Here is a 26,446-nt window from a genome sequence, read left to right on the forward strand (position 1 = left end):
CTTCTACTCTTGGTTTGTTTGATTCAGGATCCAAAGAATGCTCTTATATTGTAGTTGGTAATAATGTCTCTTTTAATCTAGAACAGGTGTTTCCCCCTCCTCCCCTCCCCTTCCCACACACAGGTAATGGACTTCTTGAAGAAACTGGGTCTGTCGTATTGTAGAATGTTCCCCATTCTGAATTTTTCTCTTTGCTTCTTCATGGGATTATTTAAATTACACTTCCGTTTTCTGTATTTCCTGTAATTATAATTTATAATTATAAAAAATTATAAATTTTTATAATAAACAATTTCATTTCAGGGCTTTCATTCACAGAGCATCTGCTGAGAACCAATCCCTGTGTTAAGGGCTTTGCAGACATTTCTTGCTGCATCCTCACAACTGCCTTAGGCAGCAGATAATATTTTCACCCCCCCTTTCATAGCTCAGAAAACTTAACGAAACATCAACCAGTTTGGGGTATAGCCAACAGGCCGGCGCATCGCCCGTCATCTCAACAAAGCTTCGGAGACTGAGTATACGACTGAGACTGAGTAAACTTTTCCATTTCACAAAGCGTTTCTGCACGTGGGCTGCAGCACAGGTTGGCAGGCAGCTCCCCCAAACCAGGCGCTAACCTCAGCACAGGGGAGGGCGGGAGGTGCCGGACGAGAGAAAAGGGGCTGATTGATAGGCAGGGGATACACGGTGAAAGGGAAACAACAGAACGACAGAAAATCAACAAGTTGGTGACACATGGAGGCAGTCATGGAAAGGGGCGGATGGAACAGATGGGAGAAACAAAGGCAAAAGGCAGTGGGCGGGGCGGGGGCAGTGAGGGGGAGCGAAATGGGAAGAAAAGAAGACCTAGAGAGCAGGACAGATTCACTCCAACCACAAGCCACCTTCCGTCCTGCCCCCATCCCTCACACCAGCTGAAAAGGAGAACCCTACAGGGCAGGAGGAAGGACCAGACGGACACTGAATGTACAGCGATGTCCGGACGTAACTACAAACGTGTGTTTGGCGACGTTACCACGCACTCTTGTCTCCCCATCCCCCCCCCCGCCCCCCGTCCCACGATTGCTGCTCTTTCCTGTGACCTTCCAAGTTCAGACCTAGCTTCCTCTGCCCAGCTCCAAGCTCAAGAAGGGGAAGGGAAGAGGAAGGAATCATTTATTCATTTAAGCAACTTTTAAATTCTTCAAAACAGCTTCACCAAGAGAATTCACAGGCCATCAGTGCCCAAGGAAGCTGCTCACAGGGCAGAACCTGTGTGACTGAGGCCAGGATGCAAGGCCACCTTAATGCCAGTAAGGGCATCCGATCAAGGGCCCCTGGGGTCATCTTCGGGTAAGGGTTGGATCAAAACAATGGGAAGGAAAGACATGTCTGGGGGCCTGCATGTGTGTTGCGGGGACGGCGGACAGGAGCGGGGTGAGGATCAGAAAACACAACGGGAGAAATAACCTTCAGTGCATTTCACAGACTGGCACGAGAGCACAGGCGACAGCGGGTTCGTCACGATCTTCCAGTGTGCCTTAGTAACAGGGAACCACCCGCTCGCATCACAGGTTGAGAAACACCTTCCTCTCGTAGCAGCATTATGTACAATAGGCAAAAAGGGGAAATAACCCAAACATCCGCCGACGGATGAATGGATGAACAACACGCGCACAGCCACATCTTATGGAATATCACCGAGCACAAAAAGGAATGAAGTACCCGCACATGCCACCACATGGAGGAACCTTTAAAATATGAGAGAAGCCCCATGCAAAGGCCACGCATCGTCTGATTCCATCTGGGAGGAATGTCCATGCTGGGCGAATCCACAGGGGCAGGAATCAGATTAGTGGTGTCTCGGGGTGGGGGTGGGGGTGCTGATGGGTATGGAGCCTCTTCTGGGGGTGTTGGAAACGTTCTAAGATGAGGCTGGGTTCAGGGCTGCACGACTCTGTGAACACGCTAAAAACTGCTGAACTGCACACGTGAAACGAGAGAGACGCCGTGGCAAGTAGGTCTCAACAGAGCTGTAGACCTATTTTTAAATTTCAACTAATAAATAAGGCGTTTCTTTCTTCCCTTGTTTCCCAAAGACACGAATTTCTCTCTCGTCACCGTGAGAGTTTTGTTTTCCGTTCTTTCGTACAAAAGCAGAAGCAAAGCGGGGGGGGGGGGGGGGGGGGGGCGTTTATTTATATAGATGACAGTTAACCCAACGCTGTGAACGCAAGGAGAAGCAGCAATGAAGCATGAGATGAAAGTCAAACTCTTTCGACCGCTCCGTTCCGTAGCCAAATCCCGACGCTCGACGCTCGGGATGTAAGATTTCTAGGTAGCTACGGGCCACTAGCTTTCCACACATTGTGCTCTGAGCACAGACGGGGCAGTAAGTACTCCACCTGCTTCTCCGGGGAACGGCATCCAGCTTTTCACCACTGAATGTCAGGGGCTGTGAAAGAAGCTCTATCGCCTTCATAGGTGGCCAAGTTTTGGAGGCTAGCTAAAAAGTCTGCCAAAACCCGAAGGCTTTTCTGCACCGGTTTCTACTTCAGTTGAACACAAGAGAGCATCCTGCTGCTTTCTTAAAGAAAACAAAACACAAAAAACTATCCAGTTCTCACAGGGTGACCCTCAGCAGTACATTTTATATTCATTGTTTCCTTTCCAAGAGCCTTTACAGAATGGCTGGACAAGGAGAACTACAATCAGAATAAGTCACTTCACCGACCTGAGTCTATGGCTCCTTACTTATAAGGAGGAGGGCTGCCCACAATTACTTCCAAGGATATTCAGCCTCAAGGGGATCGGTCATTGTGGGTCTGCGAATCATGGAGACAGGACTAAATGCAGAAACGGAGTTCCAGGAAACTTTTGTATAACCAGTTTCTTGCAATTTTAATAAAGTCACTTCCTCGAGTATTAAAGTCATTTAAAAATGATGCCGCAGTTCCTCGGCAAATCTTATCTGAGTAATTGTGGGAGGCAAGTAAAGGGAAGGAAAGAAGGTTCCAATTCTCTCATATTCAGCTAAGGTGATTTCATGAGAAATCCTGGAATTATCTGTTTATCACATTACTATGGGCAGATTAACAAAATACCCAGCTGGCAGGCCAAACGACGAATCCTATCTGAGTTGAGAATAAAAATATAGCGTAGGAAACTTCTGGACAGCAGGAATGGATTTGGGGGGATGAAAAAAAGAAAGTATGTGGACTCCAGCTCTTATCTAACCTCTAGACAAACTGCCAGCCCTTCGGAAGCATAATACTCCAATGCTCCCCAAGCCTTGGAACCTCACACTAGAGCTATTCCTGTCCAGTCCTAACTTCTCCAAGCTGCTGGTAACCGGAGAACACGCCTATACATCCACACACTTGCTCCGGCCAAGCCCAGCACTGCCCAGAACTGGGTACCAGCTAGAGAGAAACGGATCCTTGACCTCTATGCACACAACAGGAGAGTCCTGGTGACCTGCTAAGTAAGGCTCAGGGATAAGCCTTACTTACTGAATGGAGCCTCAGGGATAAGAGTAATTGATGGGGAACTGACAATAAGGAGCAGTGTGTAAAGCCTGTCAGCCAGCGAAAACCGATGAGATCAAGTGCGCCAGCCCCACACTTTGCAAGGAGCCGGCCAAACACAGGAGTGCAATATGTTTATGAAGACACGGGACACCTCCTTGCGATCACGGAGAGTACAACAGCAGTGAGGAAAGGTGGGGTCCTCGGAAACGGGTCCGAAACCCAGAGCACTTCTTTCTGGTTACCAACTACCCAATCCTTTGATTTGGCAACCCCCAAACTGCCTTAAACCCTCGAATCGAGCTAGTCTGTCTCCCAAGAGCTTATTCACAAGGTCTGTTAGTAGGGATGGAAGTAACCATTACATACCTTATTGCCACATGAAATGTCCTTCATTCCCAGCCAGAGCTATAAAAGCATATAAAGCACGAAAGGCTGCATTTACACATAACTGTGATGCCACCTGAAACCACTATTAGACTGTATGCCAAATGAGTAAGTGGGACTTACCAATTTTCTGGTTAAAAATCTTGTCAAAGGTTATTTCATTTCTCTCCTGGAGGTACTTCTGCATCACACTCCGGATACTAAAAGAGAAGAGGGACACGGTTTTAACGGTGACAGCCTGCATCATGAGAAACCATCCCTAGTGTGGACAATACGTGAATGTCTTAACTCAAGGATGCTGGCTGGAGAGAGCCCTCTTACTGACAGCCGTGATCGCACGGCCGGCTGACTACACTTAAAGCTGGGAGCATCATGGCTCCAGCTGGTATCCTGTCCTGTGACTCAGGGCCAACCTGACGTGTAGACACTGGACCAAAAATAACCCCAGGGCTGTGGGAACGCTCACCCTCAACACCACCGTTCTCAAAATACATACAAGTGTGCGCGCACATGTGACACATTCCGCTAATGGATTAATGAGCTCTTTCTGAAACAAAAGCAAATGTTCCCTGGATGCATGACTGCGATTTTTAAAAACCACATTTCTATACATCAACAATAAACAGTGAGAAAACATAATTAGAAGAAGACTTCACTTAACGATAAAATAAGAAACACCAAATGCCTTGAAATAAACCCTTCAAAACATGGGCAAGGACTTTATGGGGAAAATTACAAAATGTACTGAGAGACATCACCAAAAATCTTAATAAATGGAAAAGAACACCATAGTTATGAACAGAAAGATTTAGTATTGCAAAAATTCAACATCTATCCAAGTTTATCTGTGAAATCAATTCAAACCCCATCAATGTTCCACAGAGTTTTTCACAGAACATAGAAATGATTAGTCTTTATAAACTGTATCCAGAACAACACGGGATCAAGGAGAGCAAAAACATTTATGAAGAAAGAGAATAATAAGAACAGGGCTTATTATGAAATTAAAATAATTAAGACAGGATAAACAAATTGATCAATGAAATGGAATAGAGAGCACATAAATATGGAACTTTAATATATAAGCAGCAAGGCAGAGAAATGGAGAAGCTAAGGATTATTCTGTAAGTGAACAAAAAGTGAATATCCAAATGGAAGAAGTAGAGACTGAGTCTCTATCATCCACTGGTGGGGGAAAAAATTGGCATTAGCAGCCCCCTCTTGAAAACAAACTGATTAAGGGGTGCCTGGGTGGCTCAGTCAGTTGAGTGTCCGACTTTGGCTCAGGTCATGATCTCACAGTTCATGAGTTTGAGCCCCGCGTCGGGCTCTGTGCTGATAGTTCAGAGCCTGCAGTCTGCTTCGGATTCTGTGTCTCCCTCCCTCTCTGCCCCTCCCCCATGCACGCTCTGTCTCTCTCTGTCTCTCAAAAATGAATACATGTTAAAAAAAATCTTAAACAAACTGAGGTATAATTTATATACGGTTAAATGCATATTTAAGCGTACCAACAGATGAGTTTTTCACATATAACTACTACCCTAATCAAGACGTAGAATATTTCTATCACCCCAAAAGATGCCCCTTTGCAATCAGTCTCCCCATACTCTAAGATCCAAGAAAATACTGATCTCCTTTCTTTTAGTATGGTTTACCTCCTCCAGTTTGAGAATTTTACATAAATAAAACTACACAATATGTTGTCGTGTGTCTCACTTCTTTCACATGACATAAGCAAGCTTCATCCATAGTGTTGTGCACTAAGTATTTAGTCCCTTCTCATCGCCAAGTAGTATGTCATTGCATGAACACTCCACCATTTATCCATTCATCTGTTGATAGACAATTGGGTTGTCTCCAGTCTGGGGCTATTGCAAGTAAAGCCACCTTAAATATCTGTGTGTAAGTCTTTTTACGGGCACGTGTTTTCATTTCTCATGGGCTGTTGGTCACGTGGTTAATTATACCACTGTTGGTCACGTGGTTAATTATATTTAACATTATGAAAAACCTACTGAATGATATTCCAAACTGACTGTATGACGTTACATCCCCACCAGCAACACATGAAGTCCCAGTTGCTCCGTATTCCTTACCAACACTTTGGTTATCAGTCTTTTCGGTTTTAGCCACTGTTAGGCAGTGTAGTGGTAGCTTATTTTAATTAGGATCTCGCTAATGAGTAAGGATGTTGAGTACGTTTGGACACGATTATTGGAGTACTTCTATCTCCTGTGAGGCATGGGGGTGAAGTCTTTTGCGTACCTTTTAATTGAGTTACTTGTCTTATGACTCAATTGTAAAATTTCTGACTATGTCCTGGAATCAAGTCTAGTGTCCGATTTATACGATCATAATATTTTCACCCAGTCCATACCCTGTCTTCACTTTCTTCATGAAGTCCTTCTAAGAGCACGAGTGTCTAGTCTACGAGTTCCGATTTATTATTTCTTTGATGGACCACGCTAAGAAATCTTATGCATCTGAAGGTAATAAAGATTTTTAACCTGGTATTTCCCTTCAGACATTTTAAAGTTCTAGCTTCAATGTGTACGTCTAAGATCCATTTCAGGTTAATTTTTGTGTATGATAGAAAGTAAAACCTCAAGGTTCTTTTTTTCTCCCTAATACCTTGCTATTCCGATATCATTTGCTGGGGTAAAAAAAAAAAAAAAAGTATCCTTACTCCATTGAATTATCCTGGCACCTTTTTTTGATACAACACTAAATTTGGGGAGGTCTTTCATTAGGCTATCCTGTATCACTGATTTGTATGTCTACTCTTACATCAATACTATATTTTCTTGACTTTAGAGGTTTAGAGTATGTCTTGAAATCAGGTATCTCAATTTGGTTCTACTGCCTTTGTGGAGGTTTTGGTTGGTTCGTTTGTTCGTTTTTTGGCTATCCTAGGTTTGTTACATTTCCATGTAAGTTTTTCCCCAGAAGTTTCTGCCCAGAAAAAGCCTGATGGGGCTTGGATTGGGATTGTGCTGAATCTACAGATCAGTTTGTGGGTATTGACCTCTTAGTAATAATAAGTGTAGAATCCGTAAGTATGATATGTTTCTTCACTAATCTAGGTCTTTAATTTCTCACATCACTATTTTATAGCTTTCAGTATAGAAGTCTGGTCTTTTTTTTTTTTTGCAATAGCTTTCTCTGGTTTTGATATCCAGATACTATGATTCATAAGAGGAGATGGGAATAATTCCTTTCTCCTCTATTCTCTGGATGAGTTGGTGCCCAACAATGTTAATTATTCCTTAAATGTTTGGTAGAACTCATCAGTGAAGCCACGTGAGCCTAGAATTTTCTTTGTGGGAAGGTTTTGAAATTACACACTCCATTTCTTTCATAGATATAGGGCTATTTATATTTTCTGTTTCTTCTTGTATTAGCTTTGGTAACTTGTGTCTTTGAAGGAATTTTTCTACTTCATTTAACCTGTTTAATGGAACTCAAAATAATGATTGTGAGTAAGAGAAACCAGATTAAAAAAGAGAGACAAACATACAGACAGAGACAGAGAAAACACAGTGTCTGATTACAAAGAGGCAGAAGCAAACTTTTGCGTGATGGAGCACAGAGCAAAATAATATATACACACACATATATATTTGGTTTTTGTCCCAGTACTTGGCACAGAACTCCTAAAACCCTTGGGATTTTCTTATGGTAGAAGCATCTAATTCATAATAATCCCTTTTCAACCCTACATGAGTTTATGCTAATGAGGTGACTCTTAGCGGCCCATAGACAGCTTCAGGGCAGAGCTAGCTGCCAGAGAAACCCACCATGTGATTAGAGCGGTAGAACTATTGGCCCCATCACTTGACATCTGGGAGAGTGGAGACTGAGTTCAATTACCAATGACCAATGATTTAATCACACCTACACAATGAAACTTTGATAAAAACTCTAGAAAGATGAGGTCTGAAGAGCTCCCAGGCTGGTGACCCCATGGATATGCTGGGACACTGGTGCTTCCCGACAGGGCAGGGATGCTCTGTGCCCCACCCCTTCCCACAAGACCCAGCCCTATGTAACAGTCCCTTTGAAGTCCCTGAGTTGTACCTTTACAATAAAATGAACCGTAAGTATAGCACCTTCTTGAGTTCTGTGAGTTGTTCGAGTGAAATCTCAAACATAAGGGGAGAATCATGGGAACCTCAAAACTTGTAGTCAGCCAGGCAGTAATGCAAAGAGACTACAGGACCCCATTTGCAGCTGGCATCTGAAGTGGGGCAGTCTTGTGGGGCTGAGCCCTTAACTTGGAGGCTGTGCCAACTCTGGGTAGTTACCATCAGGATTGAGTTGAACTGTAGGACACTCAGTTGGTGTCAGAGAATTGACAATTGTTGGAAGGTGACAAAATGTATATGTGTGTTATCTTAATTTTGGTAATGGCTTCACAGGTGTAGATAAAACTTGCCAAATTGGACCCTCGAAATGTGTGCAATGTGTTTCATGTTAATTATACCTCAAAAAAGCTGGGTTGGTTTTTGTTGTTGCTGTTTTTCTTTGAATTATATCACCGGGATATGATCAGCAAAATCATGAGTGTTAGAAATTCTCTACCACCCCTGACCCTATTTGTTTAGCAAAATCAACTTCAAGAGGGGAAAACGGTGGCAGGGCACCTAAAAAACAAACAACAACAAAAAAAACCCAATCTTATAAAAAATTGAAGAGGGGTGCCTGGGTGGCTTCTGTCCAGCTCTTGATTTCAGCTCAGGTCATGATCTCACAGTGCAGGGATCAGGCCCTGCATCAGGTTCTGCACTGACAGCATGGAACTTGTTGGGGATTCTCTCCCCCTCTCTCTGCTCCCCTCCCTGCTCGTGTGCACATGCTCTCTCTCTCTCTCTCTTACTCTCTCTCTCTCAAAATAAATAAATCAACTGGGGGCACCTGGGTGGCTCAGTCGGTTGAACATCCGACTTCGGCTCAGGTCACGAACTTGCAGCTCGTGAATTCGAGCCCCGCGTCGGGCTCTGTGCTAACAGCTCGCAGCCTGGAGCCTGCTTCGGATTCTGTTTCTTCTCTCTCTGACCCTCCCCCACTCATGCTCTGTCTCTCAAAAGTAAACGTTAAAAATAAATAAATACGCTTAAACATTTTAAAATAAAAAACTGGGAAAATGAATACAGATCAAATATCTGCCAAATACTTCCTTAGAAGTATTACAATTTAGCAGCAGCAATGTGTTACACCATGTTTATGCTTTTATATTTTAAAAGGGTTCTTATCTTTTAGGGATTGATACAGATATTTTACAGATGCAATGACAGATTATGTCTAGCTCTGCTTCGAAATAATCTAAAGGGAATTAGGAAGTACGGATGAAACACGATTGGCTGTGTGTTGATAACACATAAAAAGCCGAGTGATGGCTACATCAATTTCATTATACTATTCTCTCTGTACATGGTTAAAATTTTCATCAAAGAAAGTTTTTTTAAAAATCAAACCCTCCAGGGGCGCCTGGGTGGCACAGTCAGTTAAGCGTCCGACTTCAGCCAGGTCACGATCTCGCGGTCCATGAGTTCGAGCCCCGCGTCAGGCTCTGGGCTGATGGCTCAGAGCCTGGAGCCTGTTTCCGATTCTGTGTCTCCCTCTCTCTCTGCCCCTCCCCCGTTCATGCTCTGTCTCTCTCTGTCCCCAAAATAAATAAACGTGAAAAAAAAAATTAAAAAAAAAAATCAAACCCTCCAGACTCCTGAACCATTTCTTTACATACCTCCTCATCAAGATAAGGCATAATATACTATATATAATACCATATATATTGATGGGAGGCCTAATGGATTTCTTTTAATATAACATCAACTAGCTGGAGACACAGCAACCCTGCCTGTTGGGGTCCTGCCATATAAATACAAGGTAAGTATAATAAATATTGTATTGTAATTTAACATTTTCTTCTACTACTAAAGTGGTTGAAAGATCTGCTCTCTACCGGCCAAGGACTAGGTAGGCTTAAGTTGTACTTGAACACCTCACTAGCAGAAAACTACGATATTTATGACACAGCGAGCCAACTCCCATTTTAAAAGCCTCTATAGGGGGGCCTGGGTGGCTTAGTCAGTTAAGTGTCCCAACTCTTGACCTTGGCTCAGGTCATGATCTCACAGTTTCTGAGTTTGAGTCCCACATTAGGTTCTGTGCTGATGGCTCCGAGCCTGCTTGGGATTCTGCCTCACCTTCTCTCTGTCCCTCCCCTGTGTGTGTGTGTGTGTGTGTGTGTGTGTGTGTGTGTGTATGTGGGAGGGGGGAGGAGGGAAGGGGGAGGTCTGCACGCGCATGTGCACAAGCTCTCTCTCTCTCTAAAAATAAATAAACTTTAAAAAAGGCCTCTATATTCTCTTGAGGTTTAATTCTGTTTATTCTAGTGTCCAAAACAAAATGAGTTTAAACAATTATCTCTGTAACATACCACCCCCAAAAGATGAGGATGCAAAAGGTAGTTGTGAAGATAAAGCAAAATTATGGGAAGAGACTGCTTTGTTAGAAGCACCACATAAATGAGTGGTTACCATTACTGACCACCAAGAAACCCAGAAGGCAGAGTTTTTTTTAAGATGAGATGACTAAGCAGTCATACAAAGATTCAATTCCCCCAAAAGGAAATTGCTTTCTTTTATATGTAGTTACTAAATATTTTCCACTAACTGCTCATTAAACACCCAAAATAGAGCTACATTATCCAAAGTCACAATAGAAACTCCACCACTGGATTTAAAACCACCGAATCCTGCCAGATAGACTCTGAAGAGGTCTGTAAAAGTAGCTGGGACAGTTTAATGTCAACTCTTGTCAAGGTTCCTCGGTTCACCAGATCTTTGGCAGGAAAGGCTTGCATATAATTTGCATACCATTAAACATTTCAGCAGGAGACAGTCTACATTTAGACAATCACAACCCAATTACGCTAGATGTGAATTTAAGCTCCTTTGTGTTTTTTTCTACAATATTTTGACAATCCAGATCAGCTCTCTTCATGCCTTTTTCTTTGCAACAGATTACCTGATATTAAAGTGACACTAACATAACCCGAATTCCACTGGTCAGTAAAAATCCATCATCTTAACGAAAGTCGTCCCTGGACAGAGAGAATTGGCGAGATGAACACATTTATGGGGTCATCAGTTCTTCTAATAAAAGCCACTAAAACCTCATGACCCAAATCATCCCTTCAAATTAGTTACAATGATCATTCTAGAACCCATTCACCTTTATTTTTCAGAATACTTTTGAATCAGCAACAACATACGAGCAGATTCATTTTACAGCGAAGCATCAGAGGAGGGAGGGACAGAGGCCAGGAGAGTCTATAGCAGGGCTTAGAGCATCCTCCTCGTTTCCAAGGGTAATTTTCCATGCAGTTATCTCATTTACAAGACTCCAAGGGCCTCCCATTTTGCCCAACGTCCTAACTCCTTAGCATAGTTACCGGGAGCATTTCCAATGGGGCCCCAACCCACCTTGTCAACCACATCGTGTCATGGTGTTTCTCCCAGAGCGGCCACGCTTGATTTTCTCACTGCTCCGTGACTCTAAATGCCACTCCTTCGAATGCCTCTTTTTACATGAAAACCTCCTTGTCTTCCAGGATCCACGTCGGGATCACTGACACTATGATGCTGTCCCCAGCTCTGGCAGAGGTAAGTCACTTCGGTTTCCACTGCACGTCACATGGCACTGCTGTATCATGTCCCCAGTGGACCCCTGTCCTCCTCAGGAGGAAAAGACAGTGTAATCATCGGTTCACACAATCATTCATTCGTTCGAAATAGGTACTGCATCCTTTCTAGGAGACAGCCAGCCACTGCGTGTGATGCCAGAAACGCACAGTGCCTCCGACCCGGTCTCTGCCCTAAAAGAGCCCTTGTCCATAGGGGTGACAGAGGAGTGAACAGGAAGCCCCAATCCAACGTGGCAGTCAGCAGGGACTGCACGGCCAGATCAACAGGACTAAACTATAGAATCTGAGGGGCCGCTGGCAAAGGGGAAATGAGAGAAAGCAAGGGGACCACTCGAGAAGGATCTCATAGTCATGTCACCTCAGCCTGTACCAAATAATTGAACCAAATGGACAAAGGACAACAGCAATTAAAACACACACACACAGAGACACACACACCACACACGCCAGACCACAAACAGCTCCCACTTTTAGATTCATTTATTTTTCTAACTATGTGTAAAGTGTATCTAAATTACCCCCCATGAGATTAATGTCAGCCTTTCATGGCTTTTTTTGTCTTTAATGTTTATTTATTTTTGAGAGAGAGAGAGAGAGAGCGTGCGAGCAGGGGAGGGGCACAGACAGAATGAGACAGAGAATCCAAGAAGGCTCTGGGCTGTCAGCACAGAGCCCAATGTGGGGCTTGAACCCACGAACCATGAGATCATGACCTGAGCCAAACCGACTGAGCCACCCAGGCACCCTTTCGTGGCTTTTTTAAAGCAAACACTTCCTTTCCATGGACTGACAGATGACATTTTGTCTCTACCACCGGTAAGAATGCTGACTCATTGGACGTAAGTCACTGTACTTCCTCGTCCCCCAAACGCCACCGTGACCTACTGTCCCCCACTCTTCCCTGAGGCAACGTAAACCGGTCACTGTCTGGGCAAACAGATTCACACACTAAAATAGGCTCCACAGAAAATCAGCCAAGGTAAATTTTCTTTGACTTGACTCTCAATTTGGTATAAGATACCCACTGTCCCACAAGAAGTCCGCATGATCATAGCCGCTGATCTCCTTTACAGGCTGGGGGGCGGGGCAGTTTGCTTACAAGAACCCTTTATCATACTCCAGAGCAATGAAAATACATTCTCTCATATTTTTCTGTTTTTAATAGTTTTGTGATGATCTCATCGAACACTCTGGAATTTCTTTTTTCGTACAATGTGGAGGGATTGTAACTTTGCCAGATCACACACCAGCCTTTCCCCACCAGACTCAAAATGTCACCTTTATTCATAAACCAAACTCACATATAATACGTGTGCTCGTAGGGGCGCCTGGGTGGCTCAGTCGGCTCAGATCATGATCTCATGATTCCTGAGTTCAAGCCCCGCGTCAGGCTCTCAGCTGACAGCTCAGAGTCTGGAGCCTGCTTCGGATTCTGTGTCTCCCTCTCTCTCTGCTCCTCCCCTGCTCACATTCTGTCTCTCCATCTCTCTGAAAAATGAATAAACTTAAAAAAAATGTTTTAAATATGTGTGTTTGTATACATTACGTATATACACACATACACATACACACAAGGCTTGTTGTGCCCTGGATGTGTGTCTATGTCTGCACCACAACCACACTTGTAACTGCTATAGCAATGTTTTCTTTTAGACAGAGCAGATCCCCACTGTTTCATTTTTTTCAAAATGTCATTGGTTATTTTTGTCCATTCTTCTCTTCTAGATGAACGTGAATCACCTTTCAAGTCCTTTGAAATTCTCGTTTGGGTTTTGACTGGGATTGCCTTGGATTCAGATTCTTTTGAAGAGAACTGACATCTTCCCAAACTGAGTCTTCCTATCTGCAAAGATCCTGTGGCACTCCATTTATCCAGGCTTTCTTGGCCTTTAAATAAAGTTTTGTGTTTCTCACATACAGGTCTTGTTGGTAATTATGGTAGTTAGTGAGGTCAGGTTTAGAGCAACACATTAGAAAAGACCAATTTTAAAGTAATTATTTCGAAATGTTTTGACAAATTAATATTCAAATGACCTAAAAACAGAAAGCTGTAGGAGCGCCTGGGTGGCTCACTCGGTTGGGCCACCGACTTTGGCTCAGGTCATGATCTCGCGGTCCGTGAGTTCGAGCCCCACGTCGGGCTCTGAGCTGATGGCTCAGAGCCTGGAGCCTGCATCCGATTCTGTGTCTCCCTCTCTCTCTCCGCCCCTCCCCCACTCATGCTCTGTCTCTGTCTCAGACATAAATAAACATTAAAAAAAAAAAAACCAGAAAGCTTTCAAGTCATTTCAGTAACAGAGACTGGATCGTAGAGTTTCATTAGGCTTTGGAAAGATGCTTACAGGGTAGATCATCTTAAATAGCAAGGGTTATTTTTTTTTCCTGCTAAATTTAAACATCAGAGCTATGATTTGAATGATATTCACAAAGTTCAGGGAAGTCTTTTGTGTTCAGGGGTAAATGGACATAGTTTTCTAAAGTTTCATTTCTTACCCTGCTTTGCCTCTTGGAAATCCTTCTTTATGGCTTCTGCTCCCCCTTCATCGTTCCCCGAGAAGTCTGCAGGTCAACAGGTTGTAAATCTGTCCACACCACTTGGGATTGGTCAGGACTCTGGCTACGAGTGAGTTGACTAAACCTCTGCCCACATCTTTGCGATCGGTGTCACGGGGTTTCTTTTTGAGCCGCCCTACCGTGGTTTCCAAAAAGCACGCCACCCTCCCGCAGACTAACTTACTGGAGACGCAGCACATCTTGCATATGCCATCACGGGAGTTTAGGTCCTAAGTCACCAGTGCTCCTACCCATGACATCGGGCCAACCGAAGTTTCCATCAGCCCTGCAAGCCTCTAACTGCGATCCTCAGGCCTAGCCATCTACTCTGTTGTTCTGAAAGATCATAATGAAAATGTTCAAACATGCAGAAGAGCATAGTAGAGTGAGCCCTGGTAACCGTCCTCCCACGCCTCCTGAGTAGCTACCAAGGTTTTCGTCGGCTACTTTTATCCTCGCCCCAACTTCTCCTCCAAGCTTTAAAGCATCTTAAGGCTTGGAATCTCCGACTGCATGTCATTTTACCCTTACTCCCTCAGTTTCCAATCTAAAAATTAGGGACATTTTCCTTACGTAAACACAATCTATTATTACTCCCACCCCCTTGCCTATAGAAACAATACTGACCCTCCCCTGAATGCCCCCCCCAGAAATAATGATAACTCCTGCACATCTACTACCTAGTTCCCCTGTCCATGATGTCCATAAATGTCCATCATTCTCTTAGGGTTGTCTTTTGAGCCAGGATCTAATATAATCAGGATCGCGCACTCATTAGACCACTGTCTCTCTCCAATCTGCTTTAACCAAGAGCTCCTCCTTCTCCCCGACACCTGCTTTTTATATTCGCAACCAGTGACTTACTGAGGGCACCAAGACAAGCTGTATAGAGGCTAGCTCCTATTCCGGATTTATCTGTTTGCTTCCTCTAAGGTCATTCAGCCTGCTCCTCTAGCTCTGTATTTCCTAGACGCTGAAAGTTTCCCTCTGAAGACCGGATGATATTCAAGTCCAACCTCCGGGGGTAGGAATACTCACGAGATGGTCTTCGTATGTCAAACTGTCCCCCCCCCCCAAGGAGGTACAGTTATTTCTTCTTAGTGATGTGAAAATTACTTAACAACTGAGCTGGTGATCATTGGATTTCTCCTTTTCAAATTCCCCACGACACCGCATTTAGCGGGTTCATGCTCTGATGACCTTTGCCTACCTCAACACTTCCATTAAGAGTTGCAACATGGGGGGCGCCTGGGTGGCGCAGTCGGTTAAGCGTCCGGCTTCAGCCAGGTCACGATCTCGCGGTCCGTGAGTTCGAGCCCCGTGTCGGGCTCTGGGCTGATGGCTCAGAACCTGGATCCTGTTTCCGATTCTGTGTCTCCCTCTCTCTCTGCCCCTCGCCCGTTCATGCTCTGTCTCTCTCTGTCCCAAAAATAAATAAACGTTGAAAAAAAAAATTAAAAAAAAAAAAAAAAAGAGTTGCAACATGGTGACTCTCCCAATTCCATCATCCTTGCCACGTTCATTTGCTGTAAATCTTCTTTTTTCTTTTTTTTAACCAATCAATGAGGTTTTTTTTTATTATTTTAATTTTATTTTTTTAAGTTTACATCCAAATTAGTTAGCATCTAGGGCAACAATGATTTCAGGAGTAGATTCCTTAGTGCCCCTGACCCATTTAGCCCATCCCCCCTCCCCCAACCCCTCCAGCAACCCTCAGTTTGTTCTCTGTATTTAAGAGTCTCTTATGTTTTGTCCCCCTCCTTGGTTTTATATTATTTTTGTTTCCCTTCCCTTATGTTCATCTGTTTTGTCTCTTAAAGTCCTCATATGAGTGAAGTCATACGATATTTGTCTTTCTCTGACTGACTAATTTCACTTAGCATAATACCTTCTAGTTCCATCCACGTAGTTGCAAATGGCAAGATTTCATTCTTTTTGATTGCCGAGTAATACGCCGTTGTGTGTGTGTGTGTGTGTGTGTGTATATATATATACACCACATTTTCTTTATCCATTCATCCATCGGTGGACAGTTGGGCTCTTCCCATACTTTGGCTATTGCTGATAGCACTGCTACAAACATTGGGGTGCATGTGCCCCTTCGAAACAGCACACCTGTATCCCTTGGATAAATGCCTAGTAGTGCAATTGCTGGGTTGTAGGGTAGTTCTGTTTTTAACTTTTTGAGGAGCCTCCATACTGTTTTCCAGAGTGGCTGCACCAGCTTGCATTCCCATTCTGTAAATCTTCTTAAGGAAGAATTATGTCCCATCAAGTAAAAATTGTGATCACCCTCTGTAGCTTACAGGAAAGGCAAGAAAAGCACTAAATGCTTCACCTTTTTGACTGCCTCTTTTCAGGGACAGAGTTGGTACCGTATTTTGACTGCCAGTGGTGACCAATAGGTGTCTTGTTTTTATCTGTTTTGTTTGGGGATCTCCCTTTTGGATATCATGGATATATTAGCTTCCTACCGCTAATATAACAAATTACCTCCAACTTGGTAGCTCCAAACCACAGAAAAGTATTATCTTATAGATCTGTAGGTCAGAAGTCTGGAATGGGTCCCACTAAGCTAAGATCAAAATGCCAGCAGAGTTTTGTTCCTAGTGGAGGCTCTATGGGAGCACCCGTCTCCTTATCTTTGCAGGCTTCTAGAAGCCACCACATTCCTTGGCCCATGACCCCATTCTACCATCAAAGCCAGCAAATGTCAGATATGCCTTCTCAAGCTACCTCACTCTGACTCTGACCCGCCTTGCTTCCTCGCTATTGTTCTGGGCCCAGCCAGATAACTCAGGATAATAATCTCTTTATCTTAAAGTCTGCAACATCAGCTGCCTGAATTACATCTGCAATCTTCTTGCCAAGTAATGTTCACATAGTCGCAGGTTCTGAGGATTAGGTCATGGACATTTGGTGGGGGAAGGGGCTAGTGTTCTGCCCAGCACAAGGGCTGGAATATATTCAGAATATTTTAATCAACCGCAGCCATATTCCTTTGATAGCCAGTGGCAACCCCTTCTTCCGGCCTCTGCATTTGTTAGACATCGTACCCACCCCACCCCTCGGATGGCTCCTTTTTCTAATACAACAGATACCAGAAGTTCCGGGTTCTTCTTGCCGAGACCCTGCCCACCCCTCAGGGCAGGTGTGTTTGCGCTGGGTACCTACAAGGATGGGACAGCAGTTGTTTCTTGGGCTTTTCCATGACTGGGGCTAAGACATACACATATGTGGTAAGAGGAAAGAAGGGAAGGGAAGGGGAGGGGAGGGGAGGGGAGGGGAGGGGAGGGGAGGGGAAGGGAAGGGAAGGGAAGGGAAGGGAAGGGAAGGGAAGGGAAGGGAAGGGAAGAAAAAACCATGAATTTAAAATGACTATCTGGGGCACCTGGGTGGCTTGGCTGGTTAAACATCCAACTCTTGGTTTCAGCTCAGGTCATGATCCCACAGTTGGTGAGATCAAGTCCTGAGTCGGGCTCCACACTGACAGCACGGATTCTCTGTCTCTCCCTCTCTCTCTGTCCTTCCCCCTCATGCCTTCTCTCTTTCAGAATAAATAAACTTAAAAGAAACTGTTTCAAAGAACAAAAAAATAAAATGACTTTCCAATTTGAATTTAACCTTATAGGGTTTTTACTTAGCTCTTGTCTCACACTCCTCTCTTCATTTACATTTAAAATCTCACTTCTAGAGGCACCGGGGTGGCTCAGTTGGTTAAGCCTCCAACTTCGGCTCAGGTCATGATCTCACGGTTGGTGAGTTTGAGACCCGCATCGGGCTCTGTGCTGACAGCTCGGAGCCTGGAGCCTGCTTCAGATTCTGTATCTCCCTCTCTCTCTACCCCTCCCCTGCTCACGCTCTGTGTCTCTCTGTCTCTCAATAATAAATAAAAACGTCAAAAAAAATTGTTTTAATAAAATCTCAGTTCTTATTACCCAGCTGTACTTAGATAGTCTATATGAAATGATTTTAAATGAACAATAACATTAACACTTCTGAACGCAGCCCTATTTATCCTTAAAACATACAGGACAATTTGGCATCGTCTCACGAAACTGAGAATGCCCCTCTCTTACTTCCAGGGGTCTATCCTACGACCCCAAAGAGGCACAGGTCAGCATACCCACTGCGCCGGGCTTGTGATTACGAACACAGGGTTAGGTAAACAGCGGTTTTACGATGTATCATGCAGCAATTCAGAGCACTGAGAAGCATCTCTTCACTACTACCAAGGACAAGCCGAACATGTCTCAGCAGGAGCAGAGGGCAAGTTGTAAAGGGACTCACTAATGTGTTCCTGACAAACACAACTCTGTCCCAGTATGATGCCCACAGCCTTTCTGTGTGAAGGTTAAATGTGCAACCTGTTTCATTAGTTTTCCATCACAATGTAGAATGTACTGCTAACAAGTTTAATGCGAAAAATCCTTCATGTATCTAGAGTAAACGGACAAGTGTGCTCGAGCCAAGGGTATCCATGTACCTGCTGATGGAGAGAGAGAATTTCAGGTTTTGTTTTTTAAAGATAAGGGCATATGTGAGATTACAAAAAGATGCTTGGGGTAAGAAAACATTAAGATCAAAAATACTGACGTGTAGCTTTTCTCAATTTGTAACACGGTCATCATTAATGATAACTAATCCTATTACCGAACATGACATTCATGACGTCTTATCTTTTAAGGAATTATTCACATATTTATTATTCAATCAACATCACCAGTGAAATGATATGTAAGCCCCTTATCAGATGCCTGTAGTTGATAACCCTTACGGTGAGGACAATTCATTTTCAAACTGTGTTGGTAGTATCTGAAATTGACACCCCTCCTCTACCCACATCTAGGAATTTTCTTTGCTTAGGTGATTCATATGGCAAAAGATAGTCTGTAGGTGTCTATTAAAATGCACAGAGCTTTAAGCCCTTGGCTATCAATGTGATCTTGAGCAATTAGTTTCTCTCTGGACCTGAACTGCCTCCTTCTAAAATGGAGATGATGAAATACTGGAGAGCCGTTTCCAAGAATCTGAAAATAAAGAAGCAAGCTTGCCCTCTGAGAGTAAAAACTTTAAATCAATACATCACACAAAGGGCAGAGAAATGCCAAAGTTTCCTGGGCTGGCTGGCAGGCACTAGCTGTAACTGTGTTCTCCAACCCAGAGGAGGTCTGCCCCCCAGTGAGAACAGGAAACACGGCAACACGGAAGGACACCCAGATGCCATCACTGCTGGGGAATTCATGCACGTCACATCCAGCGTAAAGCCATCCCATGGAGAAATGACTAGGTCCCAGCTCCTAAAACTGACGAACCTGAGGCTAGACCCTTCCGACCCATCGGGCTATAGCCTGTGATGGCTCTGCTACCTTCGGAGGGCCACTTCACCTCTACAAGGGCAACACACAGGAGAGAATGCTCTGGTCACACAGCCTTCCAGCATCTGGGCTCCCAGGAGATTCGTGTTGACTATATAGTGGCAATCCGCCATCATCGACCCTACCCTAGATCCCTGGATGGTCAGGAGATGATTAATCATAAGCCACGACACTTACCCTAAAACTCTAATCTCACATGAAGGAGTGTGAGTTTCCACGATCTACCTCATTAAGCTTTCCCGGTATGAAACAGTCAGAAAAAATAAGCTTTTCTTATAGCATAACGACTTTTTTTTTAGAATAATTTGAACGCCAGTTCCCCACTAAACAGGGCACGTTATTTGAACAACAGAAACACAGAAAAACTGGCTGGTTTTCCTTGTGGAATAAAAAACCAATCAAATGATTAAACCCTAAGAAACCCCGGACCACAAAAACTGTCACACTTCTTTGGGGGCAGGGGGGTAGGTCATGAACCTAAGTATCCCCTCTCGCTCAAGGTTTAGAAACTGCTAATGTGCAGGGGCGCCTGGGTGGCTCAGTCGGTGAAGCGGCTGACCCTTGATCACAGCTCAGGTCAGGATCTCACGGTTTGTGAGTTCAAGCCCTGCATCGGGCTCTGCTCTGACAGCACAGAATCTGCACAGAACTGCTAAGGTGAAGAAAACACCTCCCCCTTCTAGGCCAATTCTAGTTGCGACATTTTGCGTAAATAATAAGCCTTCCTCTACTGCCAGTGGAGACCAAACAGAAGGAAGCAGGTCCTAAATGGAACAGAGAGGATAGCACAAACTTTTACACTCTACTCTATACTTACTGTGATTCCAAGAGCCACTGCTTAATTAGCGTGTCATTATACGATAAGAAAAGAAATAGTAAACGTAGTTGAAAAAAGAATGGCCCATTAAAGATGAATATTAAAATCCCTTGACCCTACCAGTTAGGGTTAGTTGTTTCTAAATGGAATACAGACACCTCCCTTACCACCCCCACCCCTAACCAAGTAGCAAAAGCCTCATATGTTGAAAAGAAGACACATCTGAAAATGTCATCTCAGCTTTAGACATTCACGTTGCAAAAGGAAAGTCTGCGGTATTTAACAGCTGTGTAAATGCCTTCCCATGTAACTTCTAGTTCATTTTTAACTTAAACCCTCATCAAAAGCAATGCAGACATAGAAAATTGACAGTACCCTGAAAATATAACCACAGTGATCTTTCTAGATCGAGAATAAAGAACAATGGACTGACTTAATTACAAAAGCACAAATACCAAGAGCTCGTTCCCCAGTCAAGTTCTATTGCTGAAAATGAAGATATGCTTGCTGCCTTCCCCAGAAGACTCCTAATGGAACTGTAGGTGTAAGTTTTTGAATATATGAAACATTAGCCCTAAAATCCTCAGAAAAAGGCTTTTTTTTGGCATAATTGAAGCTCGTTTTCTTCCTAAAAATATTTTAGCCCACAATTTTCTAAGAATGTACACAGGGCCTCGAAGTTAGCACTCAGCAAGTGGCAGACAATGTCAAAAGACACCTGGTACCCACCGTAGCTTCTAAATTCTGACTAATGGAAATGTTAATCCCCTAATCAAGCTGGTGTGATGAATCTCAAATCATCAGAGGAACCAAAAATTTTCTCCCCATAACGGAACTTGAGAGAGATTCAACCACACACTTGGAATAGGATTTTTCACTGGTTTTGCCACCACTGAATTAAGCAGAGGAATTCTACAGTTATCTTTTCAGTCTTCTTAAACCTTAATATTCTGACTCAGCCAGGTCATAGTCAGACTGATGGGCACAGATTACAGAGAGCAGCGTGCAGACTTCAGCTTGATTTGGGGAGTGACTAAAAGGACAGGGGACAGCTTCCTGTAAAAGCCACTGTGGGATAGGGTAGCTGCCTTCAGATATCAGAAAATCTGTCACTTTTTCAGGGACTAAACTTGTTTGTACAACCATGAAAGGACAGCAAAACATCAGTGCACAGAATTAATTGCAAGAGAGCTTTCCAACATCACAGAGCTTCCAAAGATGTTCCTCGGAGATGACCCTGCCTGGACGTCAGACAGGGAAGTCACCCATCCAATGCATGACTAAATTGGATGCCCTCCAAGATCTTTTCAAACATGAGATACTACAATACTATGTTATTAACATGCAATCTGTTAATGTCTAAGGAATACTGAAATGAATCACCTTATGCTCAATACACTGAAGCCAGCTGCTTTTAGGCTGTGATTTTGGTTCATTTTACTGAAGCAAAGGCCTCTAAAGGATGAGCTAATTCTCCTAATTGTTTAGTTATCTGTATTTAAGAATAGCAATGCTTATGAACTCTTATGTATTGAAGCCAACATAGTCCAGAGCCTGATGGATGGATGGATGGATGGATGGATGGATGAAAAGAAGGAGGATGAAAAGAAGAAAGAATGGATGGATGGATGGATGGATGGAAGGAAGGAAACATGGAAAGATGGATGGATGGGTGGGAGGAAAGAACAGATGGAAGGATGGATGGGTGGGTGGGAGGATGGATGGAAAGAAGAAAAAGAGGGAGGGTAGAGTAAAGGTGGGGAGGAAGAAAAGAAAGAAAAAGAACCGAGTGAAGGGCGCCTGGGTGGCTCACTCAGTTAAGCGTCTGACTTCGGCTCAGGTCATGATCTCGCGGTTCCTGAGTTCGAGCCCCACGTCGGGCTCTGTGCTGACGTGGCTCCAGCTCGGAGCCTGGAGCCTGCTTCCGATTCTGTGTCTCCTTCTCTCTCTGGCCCTCCCTGCTTGTGCTCTTTGTCTCTCTCAAAAATAAATAAACATTAAAAAAAATTAAAAAGAACTGAGTGAGGTAGCATGTATGCAAGGTTCTAGACACATAGTGCCACCAATGCTAGAAGAAAACAGAAGAAATCTGGGAAATTCACTTACTTATGTGTCTAAAGGTCAACATCTGCTCTTTGCTGCCTGGGTCAACATATCAACTTTTCAGAAATCCTGTCTCCCAACCTGCTTCTGCAGAGCACGTGGCACAGGGGCTCCATGCAATGCTGCCTTTTATCGGCTACTACTTGGTACTTTCTTAAGGTGTTACATTTTGTGCTGCATCTAATCCCTACAACGACCACCATGGTATAAATTAAAGAAAAATCACCTTTTAATATTTCGTCCAATCTTTTTCTGAGTTGTGACTGTGTGAAATTAATGTCCTCTCTTGTTTACAAATACATCGTATGGGGTGGCTGGTGGCTCAGTCGGTTGAGCGTCCAACTCTTGGTTTCGGCTCAGGTCACGATTTCATGGTTCTTGGGATGGAGCCCCGCGTTGGTCTCCATGCTGATAGCACAGTGCGAAGCCTGCCTGGGATTATCTCTCTCCCTCTCTCTCCCTCTCTCTGCCCCTCCCTCGACCTCTCTCTCTCTCTCTCTCTCTCTCTCTCAAAATAAATGACCTAATTTTAAAAATATACATATATATTGGGGCACCTGGGTGGCTCAGTCGGTTAAGCGTCCGACTTGGGCTCAGGTCATGATCTCACGGTTCATGATTTCAAGCCCCGTGTCAGGCTCTGTGCCGACAGCTCAGAGCCTGGAGCCTGCTTTGGGTTCTGAGTCTCCCTCTCTCTCTGACCTTCCCCTGCTCATGCTCTCTCTCTTTCTCTCAAAAATAATAAAACATTAAAAAAAATATATATATATATGTATATATATATATATATATATATACATATATTTGCCCAGAGAATATGCCCAGAGATTGGGGGGGGGGGGGGGGGAGGGGACATTTTATGATCACAAATGAATAGATATCATATTATACAGCTAGGAAAAACTAAATACAGTGAATTTAAGTGACTTATCAAGGGCCTGTGGTAAGTTGCCAATGGAATCTGGTCCATATTTCCTGGTTCCTGATCTAGAACTGTATCATAGTGTGGCAGGTGATAAGGAGGGCACAGGAAAACGAGCCCAGAAATGAAACAGCTGACCTACAAGTTCACTAGGGATGAAAATTGGGCCTAGGTACTTTCATATCATCACCTTTTCCTAGACTCCTGAGACCCTGGAAGAAGGAAACGGCAGCCAGCAAGAGTACAGGTCTATGTGGAGGCTGACTGTCACAAAACACCAATGACAGAGTCTGTCCTCTCTGTCATGCCCCACATAGAAAGTTCTACGGCCTGCAGATGCTCCGTGCTGAGGCTGAAGCATAGATGACCCAGGAGAAGACTTCCAAAATTAGAAGAAACATTTACAGGGTATGGGGAGCCAAGGTATTACTTCCCCCCCCCCCCCCCCCGCCCCTTCCCCAGTTTATTGTAGACCTGCAGGGCAATCACGTATGGCCCAGGGGGTGGGAGTGCTGATCGATGACAAAAATAAAGAACAAAAACTCCGGAACCAGGAGAAGCAGAAGCAGGTCAGGGCCTCATTAGTGTGCAAGTTTCTAAACATGCAAATGAGTTCACAACACTCAAGTGGAAGTCGCCCCTCCAAGGTCTCCATTGCCCCACTGCCAAAGTCCAGAGGAGGACAAGGACAGAGAAGACCACCACGCATACACATCTTCATCAAAATATCAGCATTCCTCGGACACATGGTTCACCAGCAAAGCAAAACTGTTTGCGGGAGAAAGTGATTTTTATCGCGAAGAAAGCCAAAAATATTGTTGTGTCCCTTTACCCCTTTCCCCAGAATGGAACAATTCGGCGGGGGTGGGGGACGGGGGCCGCTCTCTTTTCCGAATAATAACCCCCACAGAAATCCTGTTTGGGGACCGGGTTGGGGAGAGGAGGGGAGAGGCGGTCTATTACACCGATTTCTTGGCGGCAAGGTTGCAAGGTTGCGCCTCTTGCGTTGAACAGAACGGGCATTTAACCCTCGAGCTCCTCATGGGAAGTAAGGAAAAAACTGCTTATCCACTTAGTGATAATTACCGCTTTGCCACATCCCAGAGGAAGAGCTGTTCTCTATCAGTCTCTGAGGACGGTCCTGACTTTTCAAACGCTGCACCAGCAGCCGATAGACATGGCCCGCAAAGTGATTTTTCCCCAAAGGAAAAATTGCAGAAGGGGTGAGGGTGTTCCTTATTCGTGTTGGCACAATGGCAGAGCAAGGAGGAAAGGACCCCATTCTGGACTACGCTTCGGCTGTCACCTGGGGCAGAGGTCCCTAACTGTCCGGATGAGGCTACGTCACTCACCAGGCTGCACTGTCACGGGGAACAAATGCGCTCGTGATGCAAAGTGCCCGGGAGAAGGGAAATCTCAATAAATGGTAGTTGTTACGTTGCTAGCTCATGGAAGTAATAAACCTTCTCTTTCCCTCCTCAGGGCTACGGAGACCCCAAGCATCCTGTTCTCCCCCACTCTGCATTTCCTACTGTGCTTTGCCGCCCACTGTCAGATAAAGACCTACACGTCCCTGCTTCGAGCCTTAGCCAACAGTTCCTGTCTTGTCCAAACACATGTTTGGCAAAGCCAAGTTCAGCATACTGAAAAGCACTTTTGAGACGCTGTCTCTAAGAACACATTGCGTGTAAAAACCGGGATTGTCTGAACCCAAAGAGATCTACTGGGCTCTCCGTTCAAAACATTTCACAATGCCGGATTTGGGGCAGTTTCTAGGTCCCAAATTGATTGCACTGGAACATCTATTTCTAAGAACTGACAACCACGCACAGCTTTTGAATCACCAAGTCACTGGCACAAATTGCCTCTGCCCAAGAATGGAATAATAACCGAAAGGTCAGAACAAATTACATTTTGAATGTGCACCTTAGTGGAAAAGAGGCAAGAACACCGCCACCGTTCTATACATAGAAAGACTCCTACCGGCGATATAGAGCACTCTTTCCCTGAAAGCCGTTCATTCTTTCAACATTGACTCTTCAGTTCCGAGTTGGGGAGGGGTGTGCACGGGCACAGAATCCCCTACAACCAAAACAGAGGAATAGTTCAAGTCTACCCCCAACGGCTCACAGACTGGAGTCGGGGAAATCACTGAAGAAACTCCATTCCCACAGAAGAAGAAAACTGAGCTACTTCTCAACATGGATCCCATCTGATCCGGTTATAAACAGGAAGACGCAGCATTACCACATTACTATGTATACTCTGGCTGGATAGGTCTTCGGAGGGAATAACTAACCAATTATTGTAAAACGCTCAGCAAACATAATGCGTTCGATGATTGCAGAATAAAAAAGCCATCCAAATTGCTACTTGTCTGTGGTTAAATAGAATCTTCAAGAAACTGAACTTTATAAACATCTTTCTTGGATCAACTGTGTATTTCCCACTAGACTAAAAAAAAAAAAGCCCCTTGAAAGATGGGGCTGTGGTCAGGCTCATCATAGTCTCTCCATGCCTGGCTTGAAGACCCAGCTTCTACAACCCCCTACTGAAGTCATGTAATAAAGGGTGTCACAGATGTCCTGAAGGATATTCTAAATGATCTAGGAAAGTTACAAAGAATCTTGCAAATGTTATTTTTCAGAACTTCCTATCATATTGTAGGAATACCTTAAAAGGACAAGCTTTGCTGGGGTGCCTGGGTGGCTAGTCAGTTAAGCGTCCGACTTTGGCTTAAGTCACGGTATCACAGTTTATGAGTTCAAGCCCCACATCGGGCTCACTGATGTCAGCGTGGAGCCCACTTCAGATCCTCTGTCCCCCACTCTCTTCTCTGCCCTTCCTCTGCTTGCACTCTCTCTAAAAAAATAAACATAACATAAAAAAATTTTTTAATAATCAGTGAATTGAGGCGCCTGGGTGCCTCAGTTGGTTAAGCATCCAACTTCAGCTCAGGGCATCATCTCGCGGTCTGTGGGTTCAAGCCCCACATCAGGCTCTGTGCTGACAGCTCAGAGCCTGGAGCCTGCTTTGGATCCTGTGTCTCCCTGTCTCTCTGCCCCTCCC

The 26,446-nt window shown here is 44.3% G+C and overlaps 1 protein-coding gene across 5 annotated transcripts in view; it reads right to left on the reverse strand.

The window, feature by feature from the left end:
- GRK3 (G protein-coupled receptor kinase 3) overlaps positions 1 to 26,446 on the reverse strand; it is a 130,848-nt gene that overhangs the window by 100,903 nt on the left and 3,499 nt on the right. For all 5 annotated transcript variants that reach the window (XM_053206506.1, XM_053206505.1, XM_053206507.1 and 2 more), the window contains exon 2: positions 4,020 to 4,096. In XM_053206506.1, coding sequence (XP_053062481.1) covers positions 4,020 to 4,096 — 77 coding nt within the window. The remainder of the gene's footprint in view (positions 1 to 4,019; positions 4,097 to 26,446) is intronic.

The sequence above is a fragment of the Acinonyx jubatus genome, chromosome D3 (assembly GCF_027475565.1).
Source record: "Acinonyx jubatus isolate Ajub_Pintada_27869175 chromosome D3, VMU_Ajub_asm_v1.0, whole genome shotgun sequence".
Taxonomy (NCBI): domain Eukaryota; kingdom Metazoa; phylum Chordata; class Mammalia; order Carnivora; family Felidae; genus Acinonyx; species Acinonyx jubatus.